Below are 19,536 nucleotides of genomic sequence, written 5' to 3' on the forward strand. Positions count from 1 at the left end.
GAAAAGGCAGTTGTTGCGTGTGTCTACATTAACAATGCTGAACACACACACACACGCACACACACACACCCACCCTCACACACACACACACACCCTCACACACACACGCACACACGCATAAACAGCAGAGAAAACAACCAGAAGAACACAGAGATCTTAGTCTGCCACTCGGATCAATAGCTCCTCCAGGACAGAAGACAGAGGCAGAGGCAGCCAGCAATATGAGCCCAGAGACAACTGATAATAGCGTGCAGAATTATAGCATGGGAATAGACAGCCAGCCAGACAAATAAATCAGAATCCACCTACATGAAATAATGAGGACTACATTTACTTTTGTTATTATAAACATCAGTAGAAACATGCAAGCAACAATAGATAAGTGTTCACAAGAATGTTTTCTTAGATGTTAATCTGGTTGTGTTATTTCGCCCTGCAGTAATTTGACTATGAATCGAAATGATCTTATTTACATCACAGTCTGAGATTATACCAACCTAAACCTTCTACAAATTTAAAACAGTTGTATTTGAGGAAGAAGGACCCTTATTTGCTTTATATAATATTCAAAAGTTAATAATGATCCATTGTTAATGATACCAAACATCCACCACTTAAATTTCACATATTACTGCCAAGTACATATATACTAGGGGTTTTAATTGATTAAATCGATGAAAGCCCACAAGTGTGATTAACGATTAAAAAATAATATATCAATTAATCTTCAAAATAATATATCAATTAATCTTCAAAATAAAAAACGGTACGAAAAAGACATTTTGAAAATGGTGGTGGTTACTTCCAAAGATATTCCATATTACCAAGATACTCAACTCCAACTTTACTTCTGTCACGTGATGTGCAAGGCATCATGGGATACAAAGAGAGCTCCAGGGCTATTTTTCTATCAGGTTAAGATCACTGTCTAAAAACATTTTGTGATTGCAGTATCATATTTATGTAGCAAAATACTTTATTTACTGCAGTAGTATGGTAATAAGCATTATATTTTACTTTACTAATGCAAATGTACTCAGGCTACTGCAGTCACTATTTTTTATATTACCGTAATTAAACATTATGTGAAATATATTAAATAATTAGGTTGATTTATTCCAGAATTCACAATACTCCTATTTAATTATATATATTAAAAAAAACTTCTCCAATATAGTTTAATTAAATAAATATTGCAAAACGGAAATCAATTAATGAAGATTTTTGTTTTGTTAATTTCTCTCTATAGAGAGGTTACAGAAGTATACGAACAAAGTGAAATTCGAATAAATGGTAAAAACTGACGTTTAATACCAAATAGAGCCAATAAATCTACGTTTTATAATTGCATCTGCTGTGCAAAACTCTACTCTGCTTTCTGCGCATGCACCATCTCTGGTACTGCATTCAGAAAAGGGCATTTTTTGTATCAATTATGCTATGTCATCATTAACATGGGTTATGCTTTTAATCAAGACACCTTGAGCAAGAGTAAAATAGACTTCACAAGTTTCTTATTTTTAAACATTGATAAAATCAGTACAAAGCAATAGTCATTTTAAATAAAACAATAAATATATTAACATAAGCTTCCCAAATCTAGGATAATAATTTGAAGCTATATATTTATAGCTATATATTTAAAATGTACACCATATATTGGCTATATATATTGTTTCTGGGAGTTAGGGAATTCAACAGTTACTTCTCAAACTGGTTCCACACTTACCTTTTATTTCCCTCGGCCTCTGAGCTAATGTTCTCAAGTTTTTCTTTCACATGAGCCCCATTCATTTCGTTCCTGATGCGGTCATTCTCCAGAGCAATATCCAAGGCATTCTGGATGACCAAACCATCGTATGTTCTGAGTCCCTTGTCTTCCACATTCTGCAGGAAGCTCCTCATGGAGGTGACCTCTTGCTGCTTGATGCTCATTGTATGCAGCAGCTTCTTGCGTGCAATAAACCCTCTCACTACTACCATAATGGAACAAAATTACAGGCCAATGAGTTTGAGTCAAACCACAGATAACAGGCAAAAATGCAAAACTTAATATTAATATGGATCCATCTGTAAAGCAGATAATGTGGATATAGCAAATCGATATCCATAAATAAACATGAGGGGGTTAAATTCAGTTTCACATAGAAACCTTTTTTTAATACTGCACAATTGTAACTACAATTATTTAAATTTTTTATAACTCGTATGCATTGTAATGCTAATATCTTCTGTGATTCACAAAACTTACTTCTGAAGATGTCCCTCCTTTGTAGGGATTCACAATAGCTAATCATACTGTACTAAGAACTCAGCTCTGTACCTATCACAGAAAAGAGCCTGACGGTATCAATATACAAGGGCAGTAGACTGCACATGTACCAACACTGGTATAATATCATAATACAGTATGTGTTATTTATTAATTTACAAACATTTGGACATTGCTTCTTTTGTGTATTGAATCTACTGCTGCAGCTGAGAACCGAATGACGAAGTTTGTGTTTTGCTCCCTTGTTTCTGACTGCCGTCTCTGCTGTACTGTGATGCAAATTATAAAGAAATGCTACCTGGTCTAGGCGAGGGAGGATACTATCTACAGAACTCTTCAAAGAAGAGTTTTAAAGGATATGTGATAAACACATAATAAAGTGAAGTCAAGCAGTTATAGCACAAACAGTACAACCACACATGTTAAAAACAAGATATTGGGGGTATAAAGGAAATGTATTTGTGACCTATAATTTAGGTTTCTATGTGATGACATACTCACATAACCTAGGTTCTCCGAAGGGAACCGTCATTTATCATGAATGGGAACACCCTTGTTTCCACGCCCTATTATACCAAAGCTCTTCTGGGAGAGAAGCGGAAGTCTCAATCTGAGCTCAAACAAAAAGGAAGTACAATCTCTGTGGATGGAAAAAGGATTCTGAAGGCATCGCAAAATGATGGCGCAATATACCCTGACTCCGGAAGAGACGTCGGGGGAGGGCCCACCATTTGATGGACTGGTTCTGGGCTGGCCCAGTGAGCTTTGGTATAATAATTGTTTGAAAGGGTGTGGAAACAAGGATGTTCCCATATGTGATGAATGGAAGGTTCCCTGTCTGACGGAGAACCTAAAATACCTATTCAGCACGGAGAATCCGCTATGAATGAATGGCAATGAATGAATGATGATGATTGCATTTGCAGATGATTTATGAACTGTGAAGGGCGCTGAGGGCTCGATGACTGTGGAGGGCACTCAGGGCCTGAATGAAAGATAAATTTGGCCAGAGGCCTCGTCCGTGGGTGCCTGACGGCTACCTGCGTGAGGCCAGCTGGAAAAACATGAACAGTTACATGCATCCCAGTGCTGCAGATAGGAAGTGGCTGTGGCCATCTCCACCCCGAAAAGACGAGGCCGCCAAACCATGAATGAATAATAATAAATAATTAACACGCTCCGCAGTGGCGCCCTGCCATCTATCCCCCAAATATTGAATTTAATGAAAATCAGCAGCTGAGACACGGCCCGTCTCCCAGAGCATGACTGCGCTGGGGGAGAGAGCCCAGCCACTCCAACCTGACCACTCACCCCGCAGAACTAAATACGAACCGCTCAGCACTCAGGTAAGGAAAAACCCCCTACTCTCATATTTTTTTTTTTTTAGGTGGAAATCAATGGCTGAGGGCAGCCCTTCCTCCAGGCTCTAAGCGGTCAACTCCCATTTCGGCCTCCCAGTGCTTGACTGAGCAGCCGAAACAAAAAGAAGCGACACGAAAGAATAACACACAGAGCTTTTATGCGCTTGCTGATGATGTATTGGTTGGGGGCGGATTCTCCTTTGCAGAAAAACAAACAAGTTTACAATTCATACTACCAAAATAGCGCACAATTGTTACATATTGAATCATCACATATGTGTAATTAGTAATGAAGTAAATAGTAATTAAGTGGATTCAACTTGTGTTGATTGCACATTATTTAGGTAGTGTGGATAGGGTTATCATGACAAAAACAAGGAGCAGGGATTTAACCGTCAAACTTTGTTGTAAAACAGAGATGGCAGCGTTCCGCATAGTGAACACGTTTGTTGTGAAAGGGTTAAATATAATTAAGATTAAAGCTGAGAACTAAATATTATGTAATGTACCAAATATTACGTATTACAAATAAAAACAAAGATAACAAAAAAACAAACAAACACAACAACAAAAAACGAAATAAGTGCAAAATCTAGATTTGCATCAGTGAAAGTGTTGGAATGGCAGAGGGTCATTTCTGATTAATGTATAGAAAGTATAGCTTAGATATCAAGAATAATAAAGATGTAACGGTTACCTTTCTGACAGGTTACGATTTTCCTCTGCAGCTGAAGGCACAGATCATTAAGACTGTCAGCTTGCCAGTACTTCAAAAACACTTTGCTGTGCCCCACCTAAATATGAAACACAGCTGAGTCATTAATGAGAAAAAAAGGAACTGTGGTCAATATGTAGTCAGCAGCAAGGTCTTAAATGTAGCCACGAGTCTCAGGTAACAGGAACATCAAAGTCAACTGCTACCTTTTCTCAAGCATGCTGCTAGTTAGTAAATTGGCTCCTGGGAGGGAATCTTGATTTGACACTTTTTGAAACACTAATAACCAAACTGCTCTTTCCCGTACTCCTTTCAAAAGACATTTTATCTGAGCTTTTGAGGCGATCATTAACATTTGCTGAGATTTTTTATTTTATTTCCCAGAACATTTGATATTGACATAAAACATTTATAAGCTTTAAAAGAATAGGACAGTAGTGTAAGTTGTAAAATAGTTTGTTAATGAAAAGCTGGCATTTATTCAGGGCCTTTCCAAGTTATAGTCAAACAAGCATATTTATCTATCTTGTTGTCTGCACCACAATCCGATTTATCATGGATTTCAGTTCATTACAAAGGGTTGGCAGGAGATGAAACTACCTCATACTTCTGGTGAGTTTAAGTTCCCTTTTTATTTTAATCCATTCAATATGAATACTTCAATGGCATAGCCAGACTAATCCACGAGTGAAATAAGCACAATGTTGAATAACTGTTCTCGAACAATGTTAGGACTTGGCAAATGTAAATATGTGTAACAATGTCCAACTGCAGTCAAAAAGCTACTCTTAAGAGTATTACACTATGTAACACAATTTTTGTTCCTGGGTAGTAAGTGTTATTTCCTAATTGCTTATGCCTCAAAAGTATAGAAAATGTCTATTATTCCCCACAAACTTTGCTTTTGTGACCAGGACAGTGATATTTTGAAATTTACCTATTTCCAATGAGAAAACGGGCGAATTTGTGTCTTTTCGTTCACATAAAGTCAGAAAAAAACAACATATGAATCCAAATTAACATGTATTTATACTAAAGTAATACAAAAATGACTACAAAAGATTTAGAAGTGAGTAGTTTTTCGAGATTTACGATTATACTGTAAATCACTTTCACGAATCAGCCCCCAAATGTAGTCTCCCATCATGTTCTCATTATACTGTCCTTGGTAGCGGCGTTCAAAGTCCAGTATATCCTGGTGGAAGCGCTCGCCTTGCTCCTCCGAGTACGCTCCCATGTTCTCCTTGAATTTATCAAGATGAGCATCAAGGATATGGACTTTGAGGGACATCCTACAGCCCATTGTGCCGTAGTTCTTCACCAGAGTCTCAACCAGCTCCACATAGTTTTCGGCCTTGTGATTGCCCAGGAAGCCCCGAACCACTGTGACAAAGCTGTTCCAAGCCGCTTTCTCCTTACTAGTGAGCTTCTTGGGGAATTCATTGCACTCCAGGATCTTCTTTATCTGTGGTCCAACGAAGACACCGGCTTTGACCTTTGCCTCAGACAGCTTAGGGAAGAAGTCTTGAAGGTACTTGAAGGCTGCCGACTCCTTATCTAGAGCTCTGACAAACTGTTTCATAAAACCCAATTTGATGTTCAGTGGTGGCATCAGCACCTTCCGGGGGTCCACCAGTGGCTCCCACTTGACGTTGTTCCTCCCCACAGAGAACTCAGTCCGCTGTGGCCAGTCCCACCTGTGATAGTGCGCCTTGGTGTCCCTGCTGTCCCAAAGGCAAAGATAGCAGGGAAACTTGGTAAAACCGCCTTGGAGACCCATCAGGAATGCCACGATTTTGAAGTCTCCTATGACCTTGATGCCATCTCAGAAAATGCAGATATGTATCCACTTGGGCAGCTGGAACTAAACTGAACTGGTGGGCTTAAGGCCCCTGTATTCATACTACTATTTATATTACTGGAAAGTTCTAGAAAGTTCTAGAAGTTACTCCAAGTTTACTCAGCACTGAATCTATCTGGAATGTTCTGGAATATAGGTAAATTTCAAAATATCACTGTCCTGGTCACAAAAGCAAAGTTTGTGGGGAATAATAGCCATTTTCTATACTTTTGAGGCATAAGCAATTAGGAAATAACACTTACTACCCAGGAACCAAAAAAAAAAAAAAAATGTTACACAGTGTTATCAATCAATCAATCTTTATTTTATATAGCACCTTTCATAGTGGACAACCATCACAAAGCGCTTCCCAGTACGAGTTTGACATATGTACTGAACGAATTTGCTCTGCCCATCGCACTGATGGAGGAAATAACCTAATCAGTGTCCAATGCAAAGGACACCATCACCGTGGAAATAATTATGCTATCAGGAAAATACTGGATGTAGTTGAATTAACTTATGACTTTCCAGACAAGTATACACATTGTTGTACAGTACATATAGTTCATTTTTGACCTTTAGAATGCAGCAACCCCACTTTGACATTGGAACAAGATGAACTTCAGTTTTACAAACTGGATTTAAGGTGCAGATGGAAACATAGTGTGAATGAATTGGACCACTACCCACAGAAAACCACTTCATATGGAAAAGGCTCACAAGTATTTTAACAAGATCCTTCAGTACGCATTCTGTATTTTTTTTTAAATTACAGAATTCTTGAAATTAGAATATAACAGCATTTTTAACCAATTTGACCAAATTGTGGGTGGCATTCATTTCAAGTGTTAAACACTTTAATGATTGTGGTAACATTATAACACAAAGTATGATGTGTTTGGAGACAGAGGCAAACGTCAAACCTCTTAGTGATGCCATTGCACAACCCACTTGCTTCAGACTAGTTAATTAAACTCCTGCACAAATAAAGAACATGATAACTATTGTCTGTAATATCTGTTAGTCAGAGTGATTTGTTTTGTGTTTCTCTAGGCTGTAGATTCTGAAGTACCGAGTCAACTGTGAGGGTGGTGAGTGGGTGTCCTGTACATAGTATTAGCTCATGTTCCGGGGGTGAGGAAAGGGACTGAACTGGCAGTGAAATTCATTCTTTTTTAATAGTAAAACAGAGTCACGTCACAAAATTACTAAATGTGGGAGTATATGTTATTTTCTTGCCATGTACATACTAAGTGAGATAAAAGAACCACTTATCAGTAGCAGCTGTGGGATTGTAATTCATTTTGGTGATGAGCATTTGCCCTCATGGGAAGATTACAAAGTCAATGTGCTCCTTTGTGTCTCCAAAATTACATTGGTTGTCTGTACAATACCTTTAAGATTTAATTGATCCTCCCCTTATTTATCAGACAGCTTTAGTGTACAGTATCTTTTCCTCTGATCATGTTTTTTTCCCACACTTTATATCATAGTTTGCCATGATTATGATTTCCCTATCTTTTAATACTTTACTTTTACCCAATTATAACACAGTACACTTTTATAAGGGTATTCTTCCCTTATACACCACACACTGCCTGTGGCCAGCAGGAACTGTCCTGCTGCAAGTACCCACGAGGAGACAACACATGTGAGGTACCTGAGGTACCAAGTCAAGAACAGCGATTTCAAATCATAGAAACTGTTGCCCACTTTTTCTTGTTCTTCCTGAGCTCAATTACATTATCTTCTAATGATGTCACTCATTATGGGCAGTCACTGGTTAGTTAACAAGAAGGACTCAAAGGCAGACAGGCAGACAAGCATAATTGAGTTCAACATTCAGACTGGATCTTCTTTGAACCCAGAACACATTGCATTTGAAAGAGTGTGTAACAGCTGTGGATATTTTTTATAATGTGAGACCTTCAAAGTGTGTGGTAAGATTTATGGAATTATTTTATTAGCTATGTAGACTTTAAAGGGATTCCTGATATCAACTGCAAATTCCAATCATCTGCTTTATTTGAGCATTTCTTTGAGTCACACCTCACACTTGTAAATTCTCTGTTCACATAATCAATAAATCAAAATGCAATGCTTTGCTGTCTCACTTGTGGGTCCAGAAACACATCAGGTGTGTGTATAAAATGTTGTTCCCATAAGAGAAAAGGACATCACTCTGTCACGAGTATGAAACAATCACATTCCTTTTATGAATGCTTGTTACTGATATGATGGATATGGAAGTTTAGAGTCACCCACTAACGTTTTTTACTCATATGGGAATTAAATAGGAATAGTCTTTATGTTACAAAAATACACAACCAATTAGCAGTGGATAGTTCTAGCCCCCAAATACGGATGTTTTTATAGATCAACATTTACCTGACCAAAGATCTCCTTGGTTCAGGATCTTTTTGGTCTTTGAATAAGGTTTTGTGACTATAGCTTTGGTTTCACAGACCCTGATTTGCGCTAATCTTGGATTACCGTATGCTAACATTTCAAACCTGAAAACCCAAAACTCACCTCTAAGGTAATTGAAGAATGAAGCAAAGACTAAGAATATGGCCTACATTTCACTAAGGACAAGTCCATAATACGCATTTTATGCATTGCTGAAAAAGACATCTACCAAAGCAAAAACTAATCTGTAAAATGCTGGCAATTGTGTATACTGTACAAAAAGTAGGGCATACATGGGCATACACTTAAAATCTGAAACAGCTCACAGTGCACTGCAGTAAAATAATCTAATATGAGACATAAGTGGTTTGACAGATGTGGCTAGGACAGTATCATTTCTTCTTGGCTTTACCAAAATTCAGGTTATATCTGTTCCACTAAACTCTATTTAGCCAACCATATGCACATATACACACATTTTCATAATTCTGCATGTTTAATTTTCTAGTGCATTTTAAAAAGTTTTGTAGCACTAGGCAGATAATGACAACATTGCCTTTTATAATGTTGTACTGGTAACATATATCCTTGCATGGCCTAAAAATCAAATTATAATCCAGGGTAACTAGTAAAACTTTGTTTATTTTTATGTAAGTTTGTATCATTCTATATGTACCAATGTAAAAGACACAGATCACTAGATTTCAACTCAACAAATCCCTTTGATTGAAATGGCTGAGGATCTCCCAAAACAGCAATATCTGTAGGGATAAGCACAGTAAATCAGCGATCTGCACACAAGTTCTTAACTTCTTGGCTCATTAAAGATTTTTTTTTATTTTATTTTTTATAAAGTATTGAATTAATATGTGAAGCAATTACCCAATTGCTATTTGCCACTGCCCCCAAAGCCCCTAAGAGGATTGACCTATGGTCGGTGTAATCATATGAACAGGACAGTAAGCTAAGCTTGAGCATTCATCTGTCTAAATCTAAATAAAAGATTATACTTGGTTAACATTTTAAGTACTGGTACTGTATGAACATATTTTGTTCACACACACACTGTTTATTCAAGAGAGGATGTGCGTAAACTGGTAAACTTCTTCTGTGCTGGCTAATCACCCACAGAACACACGATAGCTACAGTTATTTAAACGCATAATTCAATTAGAACCAGAAAGCAACATAATATCACTATTATGAATGCTCCAAACCCAGGCCCATACTGTGGCTTTACAATACCTATCCTAAACCCTTACTGGCACTTACATTGTCCCTTTATGCTTACATGTTTAAAATCCAACCAACCTGCCACCCCTGCAACTTGCAATAGTGGAGAATATGGCGGCACTTCTCTTCAGAGGACAGCTTCTTCTTGTCTTCAAGTACTGTGTCAGCCAAATCCTTGTACCTGCGTGAAAATAAAGTTGACATTACTGGTGCAACAAAGCAAATTTAAAACCAAAAATAAACATTAATTGTAGTGCCCATTACCAATACTTTGGTAATTCACCTGAAAAAGATGAAGGATTAAGAAGAGCTTAAGGTTTTTAGGCATCTGTCTCAGACCTTCTAAAGACAGTGGTCACAGAATCCAATTCTTCCAATCAAGGGTAGGTGAACAGAATTTGAGCAGAGATAGTCTGTTTAGAGGTTTCTAAATAACTGCAACTCCAAGTGTACACAGACAAGTTTACAGTTAGTGTACATTCATACAAATATTAGGAAATGTGAAGCCCTACTTGTTATTTCTGTGTACATAAACAATGGTGTATTTGAAATAGGTAATTAGAATACATTATTGTCAAAAGAACAATAACACATACTATCTTCTTAAACTTCTCAGATAAATAGAGTTTTTAAATGGGACTGTTACGGTGTAGCAGTTGCTTCTCTGTCTTTCTGATCTCTTTATATGGTTTGTATGTCATGGAACAAATGTGATATACTATGCCTCCAGAGGGGCAAATGGCAGTCATTTGAGTATCAGACAAACCCTTATAAAAGAGAAGGTTAAATGTCACTGTTTGAAAGACAAGCATGATTGTAACCATCTGCTCTTGCTGGTGCTACATTCCAGTCCTGATCTGGCAAAAGGTCAAATAAATGCAGGCCCAGCAGGGTCAGTTTTGCTTTTGTGGTCAAGCAGATAATCAAAATGAATAAGATATAGTTCTGGGACAAACTAGGGTTTTTCAGTTCTTTAAAATATCTGCATAACAACAAGTATAAGAAGTTGTACCACATTACATTAAAAAAATGTAAAGGAAAAACCTTGGTGGAAAACTAATCCTGGTACCCCATCAAATTATACATATGAACATTGTGTATGAGTATTGAAGATATTTAACTAACAGATGGTCCTTTCCAAACCATGTGCCAATAACCCCCAATCCCCCCTTAAAAATCATTCATAGAACAACATAGATTTGTTCTGTAGGCAACCATGTGCACAATCACCATACAGAAAAATGCAGCAGCTGTATAGTCAGAAAATATTATGGATGGAGTCTTTTTTTATAGTGTGTGTGCACTGGAGCAGCCAAATCCTATTGAAAACCAAAACACCAGTCACTTGAAATAGCAGATCTGTGTCATTTCATTTTAATAAATTGGTATTTAGATGTCAAATTCCACTTAGTTTAGAAGTAGTGAGGGAATATTACAAGTCCAAGTACTAATTAGGTTACTCAAGAATTACCAGGAGGTAACCTTGTGAGACAGAGGTCTCTTTTCATTAGGTTCCTACGGGCAGTAAACTAAAGAATATCTTACATTCCATTTAATCCTAAATATTTAATCATGTTCCCATGAAAGCTACTTAAAGCCTTAGGTATTTTACTTTTAAGGCTTTTTAATTGTCTGCTTTTTCATGTTTATTTTGTGTTCACTTCTGCGCTTTAGCTGTAGGAGCTTTTACAATGCATTGCTTACAAAGCCTCTCAAGAATATTAATTCAATTTTGCAAGATTGACAAAAATCTTCATCACCCCAATTAACACAACTTGAAGCTCCTTCATAAAGAGCAATACAATACAAAAAAAAAAAACTGACATTAGGGTCACATTAATGTAGACAAATAAGAGGGCTGCTGTTTAATTAATTTTGTTTCTGGTTATATTGTTAATGATGAAGTTATTAGTTTTACAGACACGTTCATGTTTTCCCATGTTTGATTAATATACATACAAGCAATTATGATGTTCCACTATGTTCTACTGGTAAGTTCAGTTGACAAGATTATTAATACAATACAAATTAAGCCAACAAAAAAGCTTCCATTAATATTATGGAAAATAATAACTATAATGAATGCATTTTTGTGCAGTTTACAATATTTGCTCTACAGTTGTATTTTTTACTGTTGTTGTTGCATTTTTTCCCCCTAAACTAATTGTGTGCTGAAACTGGAAGTTGTGTTAACTGGTTAACTACAGCCATGTCTGAATTGACGGTTTTCATAATTATTCAACTGAACACTAATAATTATTCAACTGAACACAATTTCCTTGTAGGATGATGACTTTGTTCTCTCTGATATATACTAAAGTAGACAGTGTGCAATTTTTCATTCACACAAAACATTATTTAAATGGAAATACTGATGTCTGAATAAGTCCTTTGTTACTCAGTGGATGATTTTCTTTTCAATGAAACATTTTGCTGACATTTGACTAACATGAATTTAACTGATTCGTATTTACGTAATGTGCATTTCTGTATTATATGCTGCATAGCTTTCAGCATGTCTTGTCACCTCACCCTCCTTACCTAGATAACATATTACTGTTTACACTGATGCATTACTTACAAACCCACGTTCCAGGCATTTATTTGTCACATTGTAGAACTGGCTGCATCATTCATATGCATAAACTGTGCACAAACAATACTATACAGTGAGCTATATCTTTGGAACTACCTTTTGTATGTTTGTAAAATCCTCATGCAAAAATCTGAAAAGGGTTACAGGCATATGTGATTTCCCTTCAAGGAACATGGCTAAGATATGTGACTTTGTTGTATTAATCCTAGGAAATTACTGTCTGCACCTGATGTAACTATGTAGGATTTCTCAGTCCGTACACAATGTCCTTGTAGGATGATGACTAGCGTGATAAATTATAGGTCAGCTCCTGGCAGCAAACACAATAGCAATGCAAATCAACATGAATTCAAAACAAAACGCTAAAAAGGAATTTACATTACAATTCCTTCCCAGTCTGGGGTGGTGTAGGCTATTGTAATGTTAACTACGGAATCCTGCAAACGACAAGAAAGGGAGAAGGATATGTTATTAATTACAAGCAGGGATCACTTTGAGGGAACTCATTGTAGGTATGGAGGATGTCAACTAAGCAGCAGAAAAAACAGCTTTTGCAGCTCTAAAAATTAGATAGTGAAATAACATACGGTATATATTTGGTTAGGTTCAGGCACATTTTCTATGGAGAATGTGTCGTGGACATTGGGTACGGTACCCTACCTTCAACGAGTGCCACTGGATCACAAATGTGATAAAACACAAGGCATCTTAGATTTGAACCTCAAAGATAACTGTACATTACAATTGGCCATTATTTAAGGTTAGCTTGTTTATTGTATTCTATCTGGCTTATGTTTGTCACACAAAGTGTTCAGAAGGGGACCATATTCACAAAACTCAACGACATGCTAAAATAGCCAGTGCCACCTTAAACCATCATTTTGGATTACTGCCTTATTCACAAACTCACGTACAGTCTACTTGCTTAGGGCTTTTGCAGCCTGACAAAATACTTGATCACCACACAAAAAAAGCACATACTTTGACTAGATGGCAAATTGCCAATAGAAAAAGATAAAACATTATCAGAGCAGAAGTTCTGATGCAAATCCAAGTTTGTTGAGAGATTGACAGCATCAAATTCATAATACCATAAACATTAATAAAAGACGATTTAATGTACCATTGTACCAGGTAACAACACAACCCCTTAAACGGCTGTCATTCTACCTCAGTGAACAGTAACAAAACACAAACTTATTTCTCCATATAGAACATGGATCACTATCCCATTTTTAAAATACGTATTCTCCAAATTGCTTTCGCGCATTCAGTCTGTCTAGTGAACCCAGGAGACGACATTAGCCTTGGCCTGTTTCTATCTCACTAATTGATACAGAGAAGTAAGGGGTTGGATTGACACTAACATATATGGGTTTTCAATACCACTGACAGCTTTTTGTCTTAAGGATTCTTCATGAGAGACACAGTAGTTCCCCCCCCCATATTATACTTGCTCTGTGGCTGCATTCAACACAAACAAACACTGGGTCTGTTACTCAGTTCCCAATGAAACTTGACATACAAGAGCCACTGAACAGCTCAACATATTGCAACATTGTTTATGAGCCAGAGATCACTTTACAATTCCGTTCCTATCACTCCAGCTTTTATGCCGAGAGGGGCATAACAGTGAAGAAATGTTACACGTTCAACAGACAAGTAACAGAAGTGCTTGAACATTGCCCTGTGAACATTTTAATGGACCACTTTCTTAGTTAAATGATTGCTTACCTAAATTATTGTTATTAAATGTACTGTTCATAGAAAAGACTGAATGTAGGCTTCATGATGAAACATGAAACATTATAATAAACAGGCTTTTTGTGAGCCTTCCTGGCCAAGAGACCATTGAAACTTGTTTTAATGGTTTCTCATCTTGCAAAATAAATCTTTTTAGTAAAGCAGCATTTTTATTGGAGACCAGTAAAGCACCCACTCCTGGCAAACAACATCTTTGGGTTTGACAAATACACCTGACCCTAATGTACTTTGAATAACACCCAATAATAAAGGTCAATATTGTGAAATTGTGGCAAAGTGGTAAGTGGTACGTGCAGGGACAGTGCAGTAATCCAACAAGAAACAACAGACAAACACAGTACGGGTGAAAAGGTTTCTGTTTATTTTTATCCAGGGGTCTGATGACCAAAAAGAGACAAACAACGATGGCTGGCAATACACAATGATGTTGCACAGTAAATGATGATGGGTTGCAGTCCTGTTTACAATAAACAATTATCCCCCAAGAACAATAATCCCAATGCAAATACCCAAACACAAACACTGTCACCTCTCCCAGTGAGTGCTGTAGTGCTGGTAGTGAATTTGCAATGTTATTTTAGTGAACAGTCAGTGCGTTGTTGTCCAGGTTTTGTGCTGGCCGTGGGCGACAGCTCCGGATTGTGTTTAGCCATCTAGTCCAATACACAAGACAAACAAGACGATATAGACAGACTGACAACAACAAACAAAACACATAAATACCAGTCCTTTCGGTTAATTTGCATGACCACAACAAAGGAACAGATAACATCACTTCGACTCCTATTTATACCGTCACTCATGACCCCTTGGTAAACGATTGCAGCTGCTCCTCCAATCCGCAGCTGCCACATCATTTCACCTCCAGGTCAGTGAGTTAGTGTACCGAAGCTCTGTCTCTTTTCTACATGACCGACTTCCTTTTAACCCTCGGAACGAAGTGTCAGACCAAGTAGTCCAGAGTACTCTGTTCCCATTACTTAGCGCCCTCACAGGTCAGGAGGGAGATTTACCACCAAGAATCATTGTCTTTCTGTCACAGAAACTCAAAAATAATACAAAAATAAACAAACTTGCTTTTACGCACAGTGGCAGAAAATAACACCACTTTTCCCAGGAGACTTTGCTTAAGAAAGACTGTCAGTTACTGTTTACCAAAATAAACAATATTAAACTTTGAATCGGTTCTTTATTTCATCAGTTTTGTTTTTGCAACATTCAGCCTCAATTCAATTCAGGGTACGGAAACCCAATAACTTCTTTGTATGCGTTGTTTTCCTTGGGTTTGGAAAGTCGCCTTATTAAGCTACTGAATGCAGAAGCAGAGAAGCCAGCGAGAAGTAGAACACTTAAAAAGTCTAAAAATGCCCTCTTAACATCCAGCAGTATTTCAAACATGTCAATAACATACAGTGACACAATGTTTGTTGCATTTACCAGAATGTGCTGCAGCAAGTAGCTAATGCTGTGAAGTTCAGTGCACAAGGCAATTTTCCCGGGAACAAAATGAGAAAAACAGAGGCACTGAAAATGAAGCCTCCACTGTGCTTTTGAGTCTTATGTTAAGATGACCTGACAGGAAAGTAGTGGATAACATAATTGTTCTGTGTCTCACAGCAAACATTAAAAGCTATTGTTGGTAAGAGATGAAGCATTTAAAATGTTCCTCTGCCCCTCACCTCTAAGCCAAATGCTTCAAGCTGGTGCAAAGTTAACATCTTTCATTCCTTAACACTGACAGGTTTTAGTAGCATCTAGTGAAAATACTGATGAAGATATTTAACACATATACTGTATGTTCTAATTATATATACAGTATGAAACACAACTTGTAAATGACTATCAATTACATAAAATTCAATTTAACTGTGGAAAAAAATTATGCAGAATTATGCTCCTGAAATACCGCATGGCTAAAGCTATGTATTGTACATTAAGAAATATCATTCAATTATATTAATTGGACACACTATGTTATTTTTAAAGTCATTAGAAGAGACTATGTACAGTAAGTACCAGGACCCCTTTGGAAACAAAGTCTTTAATCTCATGTTGGCTATCCTGGTCTGCAATTTTTCAATAAATGAATCTAACTTCATCTGTTTTTTTCTGTACTTAAACTTACCTTGCCAAGAAACCTGAAAAGGACAGTCTCACTGGGTATCCATAGCGAATCATCTTTACCATCTCCAGTACGCCAATGTATTGCAGTTGAGTGGACACATAGAAATTGTCAAAAGAATCTGGCTGCTTAGAGTTGTTGGGTTTAATGCACTGTACAAAATGTGGAGTGCAGTTCTGCAGCTTACCAGTAATATCAGCAATTGAGTTCTAAAAATAAAAATAGGTAACAAGGTTACTAGCTCTGTGTTGCTGTGAAACAAAGTTTCAATTTTCACAATAGAGTAAAGGCCGCCACAAACCAGATGCGATGCGATTTTTCATTGGGTGACGAGGCACTTTTGCAGTGACATGACCATACAGACTAGAAGCGACACAGAGGCGATGCGACAGATTTGAACACTGCCAGATCAATGAAACTATAAAAAAATTGCTATAGACAAAACTATGATCAAGACTGGTACATATTTGTCAACATGATGTAGAAATGTGTGCCTTCTATGACAGTGTTTCAGCATATATGGCAATAAACCATACACACCAGGCTTATCCAGTGCCTTCGACATGAACGCCCATATATTACCTTTTAAATTTGTACCTTTATAATTGTGATGACCTTTGTCATAAAACTCTGGGCATTTTTCCACAGCAAGTATTATTGTTTCCTCTGTCATTTTGGACCATGTGCATTGAAGCTGTTCTCTGTTTGGTCAATTCCCTAGTTGTCGCACGACAAATCCCCAAAAATAGTATCCAATTCTATTTATTTTGCGTCGCTCCAGTGTCGCCCCCACGTTGCCAGTCGTGTTGCCTGTGGTGTAAAAGATACTTATCAAAAGTATAGATTCTATTCATTTTGTCGCATCACTGCATAGTTTCGCTAATCGCATCACGTCTGGTGTGTAGCATCCTTTATTATATTGCATTTCTATGAATATATACCTTAGATATATATGTGAAAGAACTGACCTGAAGTCATTACTTTACTATGAAAAAGTATTGAACATTTTTGTAAACATTTATTGTAAAAGCAATAATTGGACCCCATTTATGATACCATTCATGCATTTTTAAAATATAATTTGCAATATGTTGAGTACTAATTAGCACTACAATTAAGAACTGATGTTAGATTTTTTGGCTGGTTTCAGAGACCTTGAGTATCATTGATATTGGACTAACTAGTGTTATTTTAATGTAGTTCATGACCACTGCTAACCGGTGTATGTGAAACCAGCCGCTCACCATAAATCAATGCTTTTTTGTGATTTATTTTTATTTGAATAGAGATTATTGCAGATTTTGCTTGTTATTCCCTTTTTAATTTGGCAATTTTATTTATATTTTGATACTACATTTCTGGAAAAACTATTTTCACAGACCATAAGGAGCATCAATCTTGGACTAATAATACCTTAATTCAAGATTAGTGCTAATTGGGGACTGTGAAACTAGGTCCTAAATTATTCATAATTGTGATTTGCATTTTTTAATCACAATCATTGTGGTGGTGCTAGAGCTAAGATCATCCAACACTCTAAGTGTGCAATCTATTTACATTGGGATTGGACACATTCTAAAGATGTTATACTGGTAACATGTATAGCTGGTTTCACCCTGATTAGTACTGATCTCGGACTAGCTTACCTAAGGTACAGGGACACTAGGTAGTCAGTATATTGCTAATTGAGGTCTGTGAAACTATAGAATAAGCAACCCATTGTGGTGTATATGAGCATTTCCCTTTATACAGAGGAATCTGATTAGCAGGAGTCAGTTTGGTTTGTCTCACAGATTATTTAAAGTAAAACAAAACTGCAGGTCAAACTCACCCTGAGCTGTACAGCCACGGTAACTGGACCACAACGCTCCAACCGCTGGAGAAATGAAGTTGCTCCTTTCTTTTTCAGCAGCTACAAAAAATAGACAGGATTGTTTTCCAAGAACCAAACACATATTTATTTTTTACATTTCAGATATCAAAGAACTTGGTATATATATATATATAAAAGAAACATATCAATATAAAAAAGTAATTCTTCTTAATGCTCTTTTTTTAGCAACCATGATGTCCTGTACATGTAGTATATCATTATCAAACTATTAAGAACCATTCCCTCAACATAAAGTCCACCATCACTGTGTTTTCAAAAAAGCTATATTGAATGGGCCTTTTTTGGCCTACTTTGACTTAAGATATCAGGGCCTTGCACGTGTTACTAACCATGATGATTCATTATTTAATAGGATGGCATTATCTACTCTCCTTCTCCTGGTCAAGAACAAGACTACAATCTGATAATCTAGACACTCTGGCAGGGATTTTCTCACCTTCGAGACGAGGTTGTCATGGCAACTTGGTAACTAACAAGGCAACATGAGGTGTTGAAGGATTTACAGTAAGCATGTTATTTGATTGCAATAAAAATACAGTACAATAAAAAATACTGATTTCATATGAGCTAAACGGTGCTTTTAGTTTCTGATATACTGTGTTACCTCTGCATGTAATGTTTAAGCAATACAGTAGCATTTCCCCTTCTTGGTGACAAATTGCTGGCAAGTAGAACATTTTGGAGCTGCTGGGTGCTGTGTTTATGCAAACCTGACCCTTGTCATTAAAAAGGTAACAGCAAAATGATACTTGAATCTCAGGCTTTAAGTGGTAACGTCTGATATTTCATTTCCAGGTGTGGAATATTGAAAAAGTGTGAAATGTTGCCCTCTGCCTTTGTAATAGCCAACTAATATAGCCCTTCAATGCGGTCATCATTAGTTACAACTAAGAGGCCATTGTCAAAACCTCAAGACACAGTTCATTCATGAGAAACAGTACCTTACTGAGACTAAGGTCCATATATTTCTTTGGTTCTTTGGTCGCTGCAGCTGAAGTCATTTTCTGAATAAGCAGAGCGGCTTTGGGTCCTCTGAGTTTAAGGCGATGGTATGGAGGAACAAGGGAACCAGTTTGTGTCAGCTTTGACTGGAACATTTGATGGATGACTACGTTTTCACTGGCTGTGGGGTACAGTGGAAATTACAAAGATAAACAATCATTTCAAATGTTTAACGGTTGGTCACTGTAAATGCAAAATGTTCTTCTTGCAACAATGACACCATTGAGAAACAAACATTGCTTCCCCGCACAGTAACTGCTACTGCTGGTATAAGTGCCTCCTTATGAATCAACCACCAGTCACTGCATTGAGCTGTGTGCTGTTT

At 37.1% G+C, this 19,536-nt stretch overlaps 1 protein-coding gene across 1 annotated transcript in view; it reads right to left on the minus strand.

Annotated features, from left to right (window-relative positions):
• LOC117406017 (unconventional myosin-XVI-like) overlaps positions 1–19,536 on the minus strand; it is a 160,308-nt gene that overhangs the window by 27,342 nt on the left and 113,430 nt on the right. Inside the window, 6 exon segments of the mRNA XM_034009658.3 lie at positions 1,730–1,976; positions 4,331–4,427; positions 9,912–10,014; positions 16,319–16,524; positions 18,147–18,227; positions 19,151–19,332. Coding sequence (XP_033865549.3) covers positions 1,730–1,976; positions 4,331–4,427; positions 9,912–10,014; positions 16,319–16,524; positions 18,147–18,227; positions 19,151–19,332 — 916 coding nt within the window.

The sequence above is a fragment of the Acipenser ruthenus genome, chromosome 9, assembly GCF_902713425.1.
Source record: "Acipenser ruthenus chromosome 9, fAciRut3.2 maternal haplotype, whole genome shotgun sequence".
Lineage (NCBI taxonomy): Eukaryota > Metazoa > Chordata > Actinopteri > Acipenseriformes > Acipenseridae > Acipenser > Acipenser ruthenus.